General features: G+C 43.6%; 1 protein-coding gene across 16 annotated transcripts in view; it reads right to left on the minus strand.

The window, feature by feature from the left end:
- The window catches only part of ctif (CBP80/20-dependent translation initiation factor), a 268,061-nt gene that overhangs the window by 178,082 nt on the left and 75,296 nt on the right, over positions 1-14,683 (minus strand). For 3 of the 16 annotated variants that reach the window (XM_078222524.1, XM_078222460.1, XM_078222421.1), the window contains exon 1: positions 14,221-14,286. The exons of the other annotated variants lie outside the window; for them this stretch is intronic. In XM_078222524.1, the coding sequence (XP_078078650.1) occupies positions 14,221-14,229 (9 nt within the window). In that variant the 5' untranslated portion in view covers positions 14,230-14,286. Of the gene's footprint in view, positions 1-14,220; positions 14,287-14,683 lie in introns of those variants that run through there. 16 annotated transcript variants of the gene reach the window in all.

Here is a 14,683-nt window from a genome sequence, read left to right on the forward strand (position 1 = left end):
TAAAGTTAAATGAGAATGTGTCTTTGGAGAAACATATTATCATCTTCTCAATTGATAGCAAATCCAGGTCAGTTGGAAGAGAAAGGTCTTTTCAAACTTGAATGCCCCTACTGGACATTACAGATTCATTTGACAGAGTTCATAACCTCCATTTCTATCTATCTCTATAGACTAGAATGTAATTTGCCTTCAGCTCCAGCGTTATTTCATACATTTTCAGTGATGCTTGTCAATATAACTGGGCAGGATTGGGCAGTGGTTATATCACTGGACTAATAATTCAGAGATCAACAATATCGAGAACACAAATACTAATCTAAGTTTGGTAACTTGAATTCAGGTAAAATATAACGATAGAAAGCTAATCACAAAGAAGTGACCACAAAGACCACAAAGCCTCTGATTGTCAGGAAATTTGTTATGGTCATGTCATATGTCCGGAAAGTTTATTCGGAGATGGACACTTTACATTTAAAAAACATAATGGGACATGGACACTATGGATGGGATTTTACCGGCACGCCTGCCCGAGGCTCGTAAGATCACGCTCGAGGCCAATGGAGAATGTCGTTCTGCGAGCCTTGCCGGCCCCAATTCCGGGGCAGGAGTGCCGGTAACATCAGGGCCTATATCTTCACAAACATTTCTCCAAAGAGTCACTTGACATCTTTTGTGGTTTCTTAGACAGAGACAGGCATGTCTGACTGTACCTCTGGGAAGTAAATTAAAATGCAAATAGCCTTCCCAGATACTGAGTGACTGCCTGTCACTGTTTCAACGGAAGAGAAATTTCAGTGGCTAATCAGAGCTGGAATCTTAATGAGATAGCAAAAACCCTCCATTGTGCAGTGCATTGCTTAGCCGTCAACTCATTGTGCAGAAAATGGAAAACATCGATACTGGTGTCATATGACTGCAACTGGCTTGTAATAAGAAATATCTGGAAGTATCTTATTAATTCACATGGACAATAAGAAGTCAGGGCAGGTCAGTCAGGGAAATGAAGACTAGAGGGAAGCCAAAGGGAGGATCTTGTCTCAAAAGTCACCTTAGACAAAGAATTGCGGCTTATTTGTTTTTTTTGCCAGAGTATCTTCACTACAGGGGCCCAGACAACTTCAATTGGAAAGCCAGAGGCTTGCTGTTGTTTGAATTCATTGCCAGAAACTTCTGACCTTCATTTTTCTTTAGAGCATTAAGATGGAATCTTTCGGGCCTGCAACATTTCAACTACCATATTAAGGACCATTTAGAAGTTAACTTTTTTAACCCTTTAAGAAACGTAATTGCATGCTACATCTTTAGAAATCGTCTTTTTCTCAGTGCGTATTAGCATGTGTGAGGAGTGAGCTGTTACAATTACATTTTGAGTGCTGTGATAAATAAATAACAGATCCTTTCTTTCGATTTAAAAACATAAAATTATCCCACAGTTTTCCCTAATTATAAATAGATTGCAAATGTTCTTCAGGCAAGGAGATCTACTGTTCTCACCTAGTCAAACCTTTATGGGATTTTGGTCTCACTCTAACTTAGCCAACTCCTCTTTTCCCTTCAAAATAGTCTAGTAATTAACTTTGTTGTCAGCAATTCAAGAAAGCAAATCGCCACCAGTAAGGGAATGTCTAGTCAATAGGACAAATCCAATGTGATCAGATACAGCCTTATCAGTCTACTCTCGATCATCAGCAAAGTGATAGAAAATGTCATCAACTGTGCTATCAAGTGACACTTGAACAGCACTAGCCCACTCACTGGTACTCAGTTTGGGTTTTGCCAGGACCACTCAGTCCCTGACTTTATTACAATCATGGTCCAAACATGAACAAAAGAGCTGAACTCAAGAGATATGAGATTGACAATCCTCGTCATCGAGACAACATTTGATGAAGAGTAGCATCAAGCAGCCCTGGTAAGATTGAAGTCAATGGGAACCAGGGGTAAAACTTTCCACTGGCTGGAGTTATAGCTCGCACAAAGGAAGATGGTTGTGGCTTTTGAAAGCTAATCATCTCAGCTCCAGGATATCATTGCAAGTGTTCCTCAGGGTGGTGTCCTAGGCCCAACCACCTTCCTACCATTACAAGGTAAGAAGTAGGAATGTTTGGTGATGATTGCACAGTGTCCAGTTCTATTTGCAATTGATACTAAAGCAGTGTATATCCATTTGCAAACAACAGAACAACATTTCAGTTTGGGCTGACAGTAGCAAATAACATTTGCACCATACAAGTGCAGACAATGGCCATCTCAAACAGAAAATAATCTAACCATCTCCCCATTACATTCAATGGCATTACCATCACTGAATCCACCACTATCAATATCCTGGGGATTACCACTGATAAGTAACTGAACTGGACTAGCCATATAAAAATACAGTGGCTACAAAAACAGGCCAGAGGTTGGGAATTCTGCAGTGAGTAATTCATCTCTTGTTTCCCAAAGTCTGTCTGTGATCTATAACGCACATATCAGGAGTGTGTTGGAATACTCTCCACCTGCCTGGATGAGAGCAGCTCCAATAACATTCAAGGTCAACGCCATCCAGGGCAAAGCAGCCTGCTTGATCACCTTCAACTTCCACTCCCTCCAACACAGACATAGAGTGGCAACAGTGTTTATCATATAGAATATGCACTGCAGTGACTCACCAAGGCTCCTTCGACAGCACCTTTCAAATCTGTGACCTCTGCCACCTGGAAGGACACCACCACTTGCAATTTTCCCTCCAAGCTACACACTATCCTGACTTGAAAGCATATCGCATTCCTTCATTGTCGCTGGATCAAAATCCTGGAACTCCTTTTCTAATAGCACCGTGATGAACCGGCACCAAATGAATCACAGAGATTCAAGAAGGCAGCTGATCACCACCTTCTCAGGGCAATTAGGATGGGAAACTAATACTGGCTTTAGCTGTGACGCCCACATCCCATGAGTGAATTTTTAAAAATTCCCAATCCAGAGATTGAATTAATTTCTTGTAGGCCTGGCAAGATTCCATTAAATGCAGAGACCCCACCAGGACAGTGCAAAAGAGTCAAGTCTGTCTTAATGAGCTGTGAGGAGGAGGAATTATGTAGGGTATAACAAGTATAAATTCTCAAAATACAATCATGTTTTTGGGAACTTTACATGGTGTAGAGAATATGAATGCCTTTGAATGTGAGCAAGAACCATCGCTTCTTTTTATCCTATGGGCCTGTATCATTGGAGTATATAAGAGGCTATGTTATTGAAACATATAAGACCCTGAGGGGACTAAACAAGGTGAATGCTGAGTGGATATTTCCCCTTGTGGAGAGATCAGGACTAAGGGACACATTTTTTAAATAAGGGCTCTCCCATTTAAGAGGGAGAGGAGGAGAATTTTTTTCTCTTGGAGTCAGTAACGTGCGTGTTAGGTTGATTGGCCATGCTAAAGTGTTAGGGGATTAGCAGGGTAAATACATGGGATTACGGGAATAGGGCCTGGTTGGGATTGTTGTTGGTGCAGACACGATGGGCTGAATGGCCTCTTTCTGCACTGTAGGGATTCAATGATTCTGAGTCTGTACAACTCTCTTTCCCAGAGAGCAGTGGAGGCTGGGTCATTGAATTTTTACGGTTGAATTAGATTCTTGATTGACAAGGGAGCTAAAAGACATAGGGGGTAAGAAGCAAAGTTGAGTTGAGGCCACAGTCAGATCGGCCATGATCTTACTGAATGGCAGATCAGGCTTGAGGGGCTGAATGGCCTACACCTGCTCCTAGTTTGTACGCTCATATATATTTGCCAGTAGAATCATTGGAGAAGCTTGCACTGTGTTTTTAAAGTTATTTTCTTCCTTTATATGGCCTCCCCTGCCTACAGATCTGCTGTAACAGTGAAGATGGTATCTGATTCTCTCTGGCCTCTGTCAACATTATGCCAAACTAGTTGCCATGAGGGCTGAATGAGCATTCAGTGAGTAAATGATATTCCAACATGGATGGTACTGCAGCCAAAATCAATCCACTACTCATCCTGCACCGACACACAACGCAAACAAAGTCCAGAACTGGGACTTTACTGGTTGTTACAGCTCAGTACTGAGTGAGCTGTTTGGCACTCAAAACTGACAATAAAGCTGACACACACACACACAAAGGGGACTTTTGTTTTTAAAAAAGTTGGTTCTCTAGAGAAATTAGGAAAAAGATGTCTTCAATTTTTAGAAGATTTTTATAGTAAAATTATACCTGTCCCATAATATTCATTACAATAATTGTCCACTTTAACAATCTGCTCGTGAGAAAACTAAAAAGATTTAGCAAAAAAAAACTAGGCCGAGTTGCTCTTGAAAAGACCCTGGCAAACTCTCAGCACTTTCAAACAAAGGAGAAGCCTTTCTAGAAAGAGTGGCTTTTGTTTCCATTTCTACGCTGAAGCCGTCTCCTTGTGTTTCGCAAAGCTCCTGCTAATCCCACCAGTTACAGCCATTCAGGAGACAGAGGGCCTATGACAAAGTGAATTAGCCCTTACATCACTTGGCACGTAGGGTGGCAGCAGTGAGTCACATGACTCCAAAGAGCAACATAAACATGGCTAATCCTCACTAAATTGTAGCTGATGCCATGTTGGCAAAGATTTAAATCACTGCAGCTATTTATAGACGGCTGCCATCAGCAGGTTTACAGAGGGGTCAGAATGCTGCCCAAAGGAAAAATTGCACAATTAAAAGTAAATATATAAAATCACATTGCCTGTCATTTTTTTTAAAACAGCTGTCAAATCCCCTAACAGGAATAGCAGAATATTTTTATTTTCGTTAACAGCTTGAATTTATATAATGCCATTAACATCACCCCGATCTTTAAATACCTCTACAGCCTTCACAGGAAAGTTATTAAACAAAATTCGACACCGAGTCATGTAAGAAGATATGAGAGCAGATGACCACGGGCTTGGACAAAGATGTAGGCCAGAATCTTACCACCGTTTATGCTGGTGGGATTTTCCCAACCCGCCGCATTGAACGGAGAATTTGGCAGCTAGCCGCCAAATTCGCCGAACCTCGCTGCAGCGGGAGCGTGGCGTGAGCGGCTGGGTAAGATCACACTCATAGACTTTATGGAATGTCTTAAATGAGGACAGATGGAAGTAGATACACAGAGAAGTTTAGGGAAGAAATGCGAGGGCTTAGGACATTCACAGCTGAAGGCTCGGCCACTAATGGTGCAGCAATTAAAATGAAGGATGCTGAAGAGGCCTGAATTAGTCAAGTATAGTTATCTCAATGAGTTGTATGGTTGGAAGAGGCTATAGAGATGGGGGTGGGTGATGGCAAAGAAAGATTTAAAAACAAGGGTCAGAAGTTTAAAAATTGAAGCATTGCTTAATTTGGAGTCAATGTAAGTCAGCAAACACAGGGGACTTGGTGCTAGTTTGGACATTGACAGCAGAGTTTTTGATGATCTCAAGTTTTTTGAGATTAGAATGTGGGAGGCTAGAACTTTGGGAACTAGCCAGGGGTGTATTGGAATAGTTAAATTTAGAGGCAACAAAGTCTGGAATGTTTCAGCAGATCAGTCAAGGGGCAAAGTTGGGTGATGGTATGGAGGTGGAAATAGGTGGTCTTATTGATAGCATGGATGTGGTTGGAAACTCATCTGGGGTCAGAAATTACACTAAGGTTGCGAATATCCCCAGATAGCTGCCAGGGTGTAGATAAGAAAAGTGAGTGCAAAAGTATGAAGCATTTGAAACCATCCTCAGTTGGAAGTGCTGAGTGGATGATCCATCCCACCCTCCTTCTAAGATGTCCAGAATCACAGACGCTAGTTTTCAGCCAATTTGATTCACTCCATATCAAGAAATGGCTGAAGGTCTTGGACACAGCAAAGGCTCTCGGTCTTGACAACATTCCAGCTGTAACGCGAAAGACATGTAGCTGGACTCCTAGCCAAGCTGTTCCAATACAGTTACAACACTGACATCTATATGGAAAATTGCTCATGTCCTGTCCAAGAAAAGCAATACAAGTCCAATTCAGTGAATTAATGCCCCATCTGTCTAGTCAGCAAAGTGACTAAGTTATTATTGATAATGCCATCAAGCAGCACACACTCACCAATAACCTGCGTCAGGTTGGGTTCTGACAGAGTTCATTATTAGCTTTGGTCCAACCATGGACAAAAGAGCTGACTGACAGAGGGGAGGTGAGAGTAACTAGCCTTGTCACCAAGCTAGCAATTGACTGAGGGCCTGATTTTACCATTTTGAGTCGAAGTGCCGAATCCGGGCGTCAAATAGATCCGAGCCTGGAATCCTCTTTCCAGTGTGCCCATATGTGTTTTGCCGGCTCCGGTCCGATTCACGCTGTGGGCGGGGCTTAGCGCTGGTGGACTGATCGGAGCTCTGAACTGCGCATGCGCAGGTCGAAAAAAATCTGACAGAGCCCGTGCGCAAAAGAAACAAAAAGCAGAAAGCGGAGAGAGCGGCTCTCTGATGAACATCCTCAGGGGGGGACCCAGATCATCCTCTGGTTATTTTCCCAATTTTTGACTGTCAGGTTTTTAGTTCCCGCGATTATAATTTTGACATTATCTTCCAAAGGGAATTCCTCTAATTCTGTGCAATGTTCAGATGAAAACAAGATTTAGTAATCTCCTTGAATCTTATTTCCAACCAAGTTCCACCACGGGGACAATTCTGCCAAGTTCACCACAGGACGCTGAACATTTGAGCATCAACAATCCAGTTACAGATCACAAATGTATTATACAGGTCACTACTTGCTCACTAGGACACTGTAGTTTAATTACCTTCCCCATAGATAATTAGGCAGCACAAAGACGATGCTACATTATTTGCAGTTTGCAAGATTCTCCCAAGTCCATCCTCCCCCCCACCCCAACTAGAGATCCATCTGAGCCCGCCCCCCTCCTCCGGACGCCAGTGGAAGGCCAGGAAGATGCTGCAGGCTCTCGAAGGACTGCAGGTCGGAAGGATGGTGGGGGGGGAGACCAGCGATCGAGGTAGGTTGGGGGTGTGCTCTGCCGAGGGGGGCTGCAAGGGGTCCGATCCCTGGGGGGGGGGGAATCTGCCAGCGGGGGGCCTGCCTCTCAAGGGTGTCCGATCCCGGGGGAGGGGGGGGGGTGTCTGCCGGGGTGGTTAGCGGGAGGGTCCGCGAAGGATGGTCGGGGAGGATGAGCTTCAGAGATTCCCCTGCAGAATAGAAATCCGCTTCGGACTTTTATTCTGCAGGTCGCTAAAAACGCGGATCCAGATTGGGCCGCGCGATGGTAAAGTGGGATTTGGTGGTGGAGTTGGGCCCGTAGTTCATTAAGTCGATTTAAATGCATGCGCGGTCCGGCTGTTGGTAAAGCCGCGATCTGCTCGGATTCGGGTGCAGATCACGTTAAAGGCCCGACACCCGACTTTATCGTGATTTCGCGCCCGTTGGTAAAATCAGGCCCTGAGTATAGCATCAAGAAGCACATCAAAATTGAAGTTAATGGGAACCAGGGACAAAGCTCTTCACTGGTTGGAGTCATATCTATCTGACACCAAGGGAGATTGTTGTGGCTGTTGGAGGTCAGTCAGCTCAGTCCCTGGACATCACTGCAGGAGTTCCTCAGGGTGGTGTCCTGGACCCAGCAATCTTCAGCTGCTTCATCAATGATTTTCCCTTCATCGTAAGGTCAGAAATGGGAGTGGTCACTGTGGCTGCACAATCCTCAGATTCATGATTCTCAATCCTCAGATACTAAAGCAGTCTGTGCCCACATGACTGGGCTTGGAATGATAAGCAGCAAGCTCTATCACTCTCCAACAAGAGAGAATCTGATCATCTCCCCTTGAGATGCAGTGGCATCACCACGATCAAAATTCTAGGGGTCCCCGCTGATCAGAAACTGAACCGAACCAGCCGTGTAAATGATGTGGCTAAAAGAGCAGATCAGAGGCTGGGTATTCTGTGGTAAGTAACTCACTTTTTGTCTCCCTAATGTCTGTCCACCATCTACAAGGGAGAGGAACAATGGAGATGGTGAGAAGATTTACTATATGTACAAGATTATAACAGGTTTAGTAAGGTAGACAAATAAAAGCTGTTCCCATTGGTACAAGAATTAGGGGATACAGATGTTAGGTTTTGGGCAAGAAATGCAGGGAGAATGTGAGGAAAAACTATTTCTTAACTCTGTGAGTGGTAATGACCTGGAACTCGCTGCCTGTATGGGTGGTTGAAGCAGAGAAGGTCAATGATTTTAATAAGAAGCTGAATGGACACGAGTGAAATCAAACTGCAAGGCAATGGGAATAGAGGAGGGAAATGAGAATACAACACATCTTGGACTACAAATGAAATATGTGGTGAAAACATAAAAGGTCACACTGAAGCAGTAGTGGATGCTGTTCAGCTGCTGAGACTGAGGCACATTGTTGAGTCAAGACAGTTCCACTACACACCTTGACTCTACTTGAGAGTACTGACATTGGAGGCCCAAAATGAAAAATGTTCCAGGGACACGAGTGGGCCACTTGGTCCCTCGAGCTTGTTACACCATTCAATTAGATCATGGATGATCTTTACCTCAACTTTATTTAACGTCCTTTGTTACATATCCTTTGACCAGCGGTGTGCCTCAGGGATCAGTGCCGGGTCCACTGTTATTTGTCACTTATATTAATGATTTGGATGAGTATATAGGAGGCATGGTTAGTAAATTTGCAGATGACACCAAGATTGGTGGCTTAGTGGATAATGAAGCAAGTTATCTCCAATTGCAAGGGGATCTTGATCAATTGGGCCAGTGGGCGGACGAATGGCAGATGGAGTTTAATTTAGATAAATGCGAGATGATGCATTTTGGTAGATTGAACCAGGGCAGGACTTACTCAGTTAATGGTAGGGTGTTGGGGAGAGTTACAGAACAAAGAGATCTAGGGGTACATGTTCATAGCTCCTTGAAAGTGGAGTCACAGGTGGACAGAGAGGTGAAGAAGACATTCAGCATGCTTGGTTTCATTGGTCAGAACATTGAATACAGGAGTTGGGACGTCTTGTTGAAGTTGTACAAGACATTGGTAAGGCCACACTTGGAGTACTGTGTACAGTTCTGGTCACTCTATTATAGAAAGGATATTATTAAACTAGAAATGGGACTGAAGGTGGACAAGTCCCCGGGTCCGGATGGAATGCATCCCAGGGTATTGAAAGAAATGTCAGAGGTAATAGTGGATGCGTTAGTGGTTATTTATCAAAACTCGTTGCATTCTGGGGTAGTGCCGGTTGATTGGAAAACGGCTAATGTTACGCCACTGTTTAAAAAAGGAAGGAGACAAAAGGCGGGTAACTATAGGCCGGTCAGCTTAACGTCTGTAGTAGGGAAAATACTGGAATCCATTATTAAAGAGGAGATAGCAGGGCATCTGGATAGAAATGGTTCGATCAATCAGACGCAGCATGGATTCATGAGGGGAAAGTCGTGCTTGACGAACATGTTGGATTTTTATGAAGATGTGACTAGGGCGGTTGATGGAGGAGAACCGGTGGATGCGGTGTTTTTGGATTTCCAAAAGGCGTTTGATAAAGTGCCCCATAAAAGGCTGCTGAAGAAGATTAGGGCACACGGAGTTGGGGGTAGTGTGTTAAAGTGGATTGGGGACTGGCTATCCGACAGGAAGCAAAGAGTCGGAATAAATGGGTGTTTTTCCGGTTGGAGGAAGGTAACTAGTGGCGTGCCGCAGGGATCGGCACTCGGGCCGCAACTATTTACCATTTATATAGATGATCTGGAGGAGGGGACGGAGTGTAGGGTAACGAAGTTTGCAGACGACACAAGGATAAGTGGAAAAGTGAATCGTGTGGAGGACGGAGAAGATCTGCAGAGAGATTTGGACAGGCTGAGTGAGTGGGCGAGGATATGGCAAATGGAGTATAACGTTGAGAAATGCGAGGTTATACACTTTGGAGGAAATAATAACAAATGGGATTACTATCTCAATGGAAACAAATTAAAACATGCTACCGTGCAAAGGGACCTGGGGGTCCTTGTGCATGAGATGCAAAAGCCCAGTCTGCAGGTACAACAGGTGCTCAAGAAGGCAAATGGGATGTTGGCCTATATCGCGAGGGGGATAGAATATAAAAGCAGGGATGTCTTGATGCACCTGTACAGGGCATTGGTGAGGCCGCAGCTGGAATACTGTGTGCAGTATTGGTCCCCTTATATGAGGAAGGATATATTGGCATTGGAGGGAGTGCAGAGAAGGTTCACCAGGTTGATACCGGAGGTGAGGGGTTTGGATTATGAGGAGAGGCTGAGGAGATTGGGTTTGTACTCGTTGGAGTTTAGAAGGATGAGGGGGGATCTTATGGAGACTTATAAGATAATGCGGGGGCTGGATAGGGTGGAGGCGGAGAGATTCTTTCCACTTAGTAAGGAAGTTAAAACTAGAGGACACAGCCTCAAAATAAAGGGGGGTCGGTTTAAGACAGAGTTGAGGAGGAACTTCTTCTCCCAGAGGGTGGTGAATCTCTGGAATTCTCTGCCCACTGAGGTGGTGGAGGCTACCTCGCTGAATATGTTTAAAGCGCGGATGGATGGATTCCTGATCGGTAAGGGAATGAAGGGTTATGGGGATCAGGCGGGGAAGTGGCACTGATCCACGTCAGATCAGCCATGATCTTATTGAATGGCGGGGCAGGCTCGAGGGGCTAGATGGCCTCCTCCTGCTCCTATTTCTTATGTTCTTATGTTCTTATGAAAGAGTGCAGAAAAGATTTACTAGGATGCTACCGGGACTTGATGGTTTGAGTTATAAGGAGAGGCTGAATAGACTGGGACTTTTTTCTCTGGAGCGTAGAAGGCTGAGGGGTGATCTTATAGAGGTCTATAAAATAATGAGGGGCATAGATCAGCTAGATAGTCAATATCTTTTCCCAAAGGTAGGGGAGTCTAAAACTAGAGGGCATAGGTTTAAGGCGAGAGGGGAGAGATACAAAAGTGTCCAGAGGGACAATTGTTTCAGACAGAGGGTGCTGAGTGTCTGGAACAAGCTGCCAGAGGTAGTAGTAGAGGCGGGTACAATTCTGTCTTTTAAAAAGCATTTAGACAGTTACATGGGTAAGATGCAAGAGCCAAATGCAGGCAATTATGATTACTTTAGGGGTTTAAAAAAAAAGGGCGGCATGGACAAATTGGACCGAAGAGCCTGTTTCCATGCTGTAAACCTCTATGACTCTATCTATGACTCTAAATGGGATTAGCTATATTGCTCTATAGAAAGCTGGCATGGGCTCAACGGGTGAAATGGCCTCCTTCTGTGCTGTAATGACTCGAACTCTGATTGCAATTAAATACTCTCCACTTGCCTCGATAAGTCCAACTCCAACAATACTAAAGAAGCTCAAAACCATCCAAGATAAAGCAGCGCACTTGAGTGATATCCCATCTACGACTTTCAACATTCACTCCCTCCATCACTGACACACAGTGGCAACAATGTGTACCATCTACAAGATGTACTGTAGCAACTCACCAAAGCTCCTCAGGCAGCATCTTCCAAACCTGTGACCTCTACCACCTAAGTCAAGGGTCGCAGTTGCATCAGACAACACCACTTGCAAGTTCCCATCCAAGTCATACTCTATCCTGACTGGAAATATATTGCCGTTCCTTCATGTTGCTGTTTCAAAAATGTAGAACATCCTTCCTAACATCACCGCAGATGCACCTGCACCTCTGGGAGTGTAGCAGTTCAAGAAGGCAATTCACCATCACATTCTCAAGGGCAATTAGGTATGGACTATAAATGCTGGCCTTGCCAGTGACATTCATATCCCATGAATGAATTCAAAACAAATAAGAGGGGCCAAGAATATTTGGGGGAACATCAGAGTTAACTGTGCAGGCAGAGGAAGTGAAGCCACTGCAAGTGATTCTCTGTCTATGATTGGACAGATAAGAATGGAACCAGGTGAATGACGCCTGACCTAGCTGGATGACGGTGGAGGGAATGGCGATCAACCGTTTCAAAGACTGCAAACAGAGCGAGAATGACCAAGAAGGTTAGTTTACCATTGTCACAGTCACATAGAATGTCATTTGTGACTTTGATAAGAGTTGGTTTGGTACTATGGCAGGGGTGGAAATGTGACTGAAGAAATTCAAACATGGTGTTCTGGAAAATAAATGCCATGGACTTGGAAGATGACCACACATTTGAGGATGTTGGAGGGCCATGACTGGTGGGATCAAGGGTTGGTTTCTTTTAGGAGCGTTTAACAGTGCTGAAATATTTTCCCATCAACAGAAACTTTTAACCTCTATTTACTTTCACAGCAGATATTAACTTGCACCTGTCCAATGAATGGTAATGGGTAAGCACAGATTGAGTTTGTCAGGAAATGTCAAACAATCTGGTCACCAAACTGAGCCAACCAAATTATCATCGACAGAGACGCAATTGTAGCTCTTTTGATTTGTTATGTGAATGGATTTCCTGATGCAGGAAAGGGCCAGGAGGGTCTTAGGTTTGTTTCCAAGTCTATGCAGTTAGATGGTCCCATCTATGGTGCTGCACTTGCTGGACAGGTAGAACCAGGGAGCCCCAGAGATTCATAACACAAATGGCTGAAGAATACAACACATCTTGGGCTACAAATGAAATATGCGGTGAAAACATAAAAAGATCACATTGAAGGAATAGTGGATGCTGTTCAGCTGCTGAGACTGAGGCACATTGTTGAGTCAAGACAGTTCCACTACACACCTTGACTCTACTTGGGAATACTGACATTGGAGGCCCAAAATGAAGAATGTTCCAGGAACACGAGTGGGCCACTTGGTCCCTCGAGCTTGTTACACCATTCAATTAGATCATGGATGATCTTTACCTCAACTTTATTTAACATCCTTTGTTACATATCCTTTGATATCTGTAATAGATAACTCCCCTGGCCTTTTATGACAGTATTCAGGATTTTCCCTATCATGCGAAAAATGTTTTTTGATTTCACTCACAAACGGCCTAGCATGAATTTTAAAATTATGATCTTTTCTTCTGGGTCTGCTACCCACCATTGAATCAAACTGCATAGATAGGAGGCCCTTCAGCCCACCGGACTTGCACTAGATCTTTGAAAGAGTTATCCAATTACTCCCACTGCCCTCCTCCTTCTCACTAACCCTGCAATTATTATTTTGCTTTTGAAGGATAAATCCAATGCCATTTTGAAAGTTACTATTGAATTTAATTGTGGGAAGGACATGGACAGACAACATAAGAGTCATACGGACATGAAACGTTAACTCTGTTTCTCTCTCCACGCATGCTGCCAGACCTGCTGAGTTTTCCCAGCATTTCTTTTCCCAGCTTTCCACCATCTACAGTATTCTGATTTTATTTTACTTTAATATGTAATAAAGGGTACAATTCCAAAGGGGGTTAGGTAAATAAAGAAAACAGCATCCTATGTTTTATTAATAGGGTCACTGAGTATAAAAGCAAGGAAGTTATGTTAAACCTGTATAAAACAAAACTGGAGCATTGTGACCAGTTCTGCGTGCCACATTTTAGGAAGGATGCAAAGGCATGAGACAGAGCACAGAAAAGATTCATGAGAATGGTTTCAAGGGCTGGGGAGCTTCAGTTATGTAGATAGATGGTGAAGTTGGGACTGTTTTCCTTGAAGAAGGATGAGAGGAGATTTATCTTAATTACCTTAAATCTGTGTTCTCTTGTTCTCAATCCTTCAACCATGGCAACATTTTTTTCTTTATCAATTCTATCCAGACCCACCATGTTTTGAATACCTCTGGTCAATTATTTTTAATATTTTTTTAAAAATTGACAGTGGTGTTCACAATCATGAGAGGTCAAACGCTCCCATTGGCAGAATGAACGAGAACAGGAGGAGTAGACAGATTTTGCTGAATGGTTCAGCAAAAGAAGCAATGGCGACATGAAGGAAACTCTCTTCAAGCAGTGAGTGGATAGGATCTGGAATGCACTGCCTTGTCATATGGTAAAAGCAGATTTAATCCAGGTATTCAGGAGGGAATTGGGTTATTATCTGGAAAGCAAGAATGTGCAGAGCTAAGCTAAGAAGGCGGGGGAGTGACACTGGGTAATTTGATCCCCTGGAAAGAACAATGGATCGAATGGCCTCCTGTGCTGCAACAATTATTTGACTCTGTGATCCTTAAAATGGTCTGCTGTCATTGAAAAGGAATGACACAACTTACACATTGCATCAAGCATCACAGCATTGTTTGCACCTTAGGCTAATGAAAATTAGGTGGAACATTTCCAGTTCTCTGAAAGACATACAATCAAGAGACAGAGAAAGAATCCTTTTTAGAGATTCAAATAATAACAAAATGCTGGAAATCTGAAATAAAACGCCAGAAAGAGAAATACTTTTTCTTGATGAGCATACAGTATTTCTAATGCATCACACACCAAATCCTCCCCTTTTTCAATAATTGAGTATTTTAGGGGAAGTGGGAGAAATCACATTCGCCCAAGCATCCTTTCATTCTTCTATAGAATCTATAGAACCCCTACACTGCAGAAGGAGGCCACTCAGCCCATCGAGTCTGCACTGACTCCCTGAAACAGCATCTTACCCACACCCACGCAACCCTGTGCATCCACCACAGTTAATCTACCTAACCTACGTATCCCTGGACTGTGGGAGGAAACCAG

The sequence above is a fragment of the Mustelus asterias genome, chromosome 1, assembly GCF_964213995.1.
Source record: "Mustelus asterias chromosome 1, sMusAst1.hap1.1, whole genome shotgun sequence".
NCBI classification, from domain to species: Eukaryota; Metazoa; Chordata; class Chondrichthyes; order Carcharhiniformes; family Triakidae; genus Mustelus; species Mustelus asterias.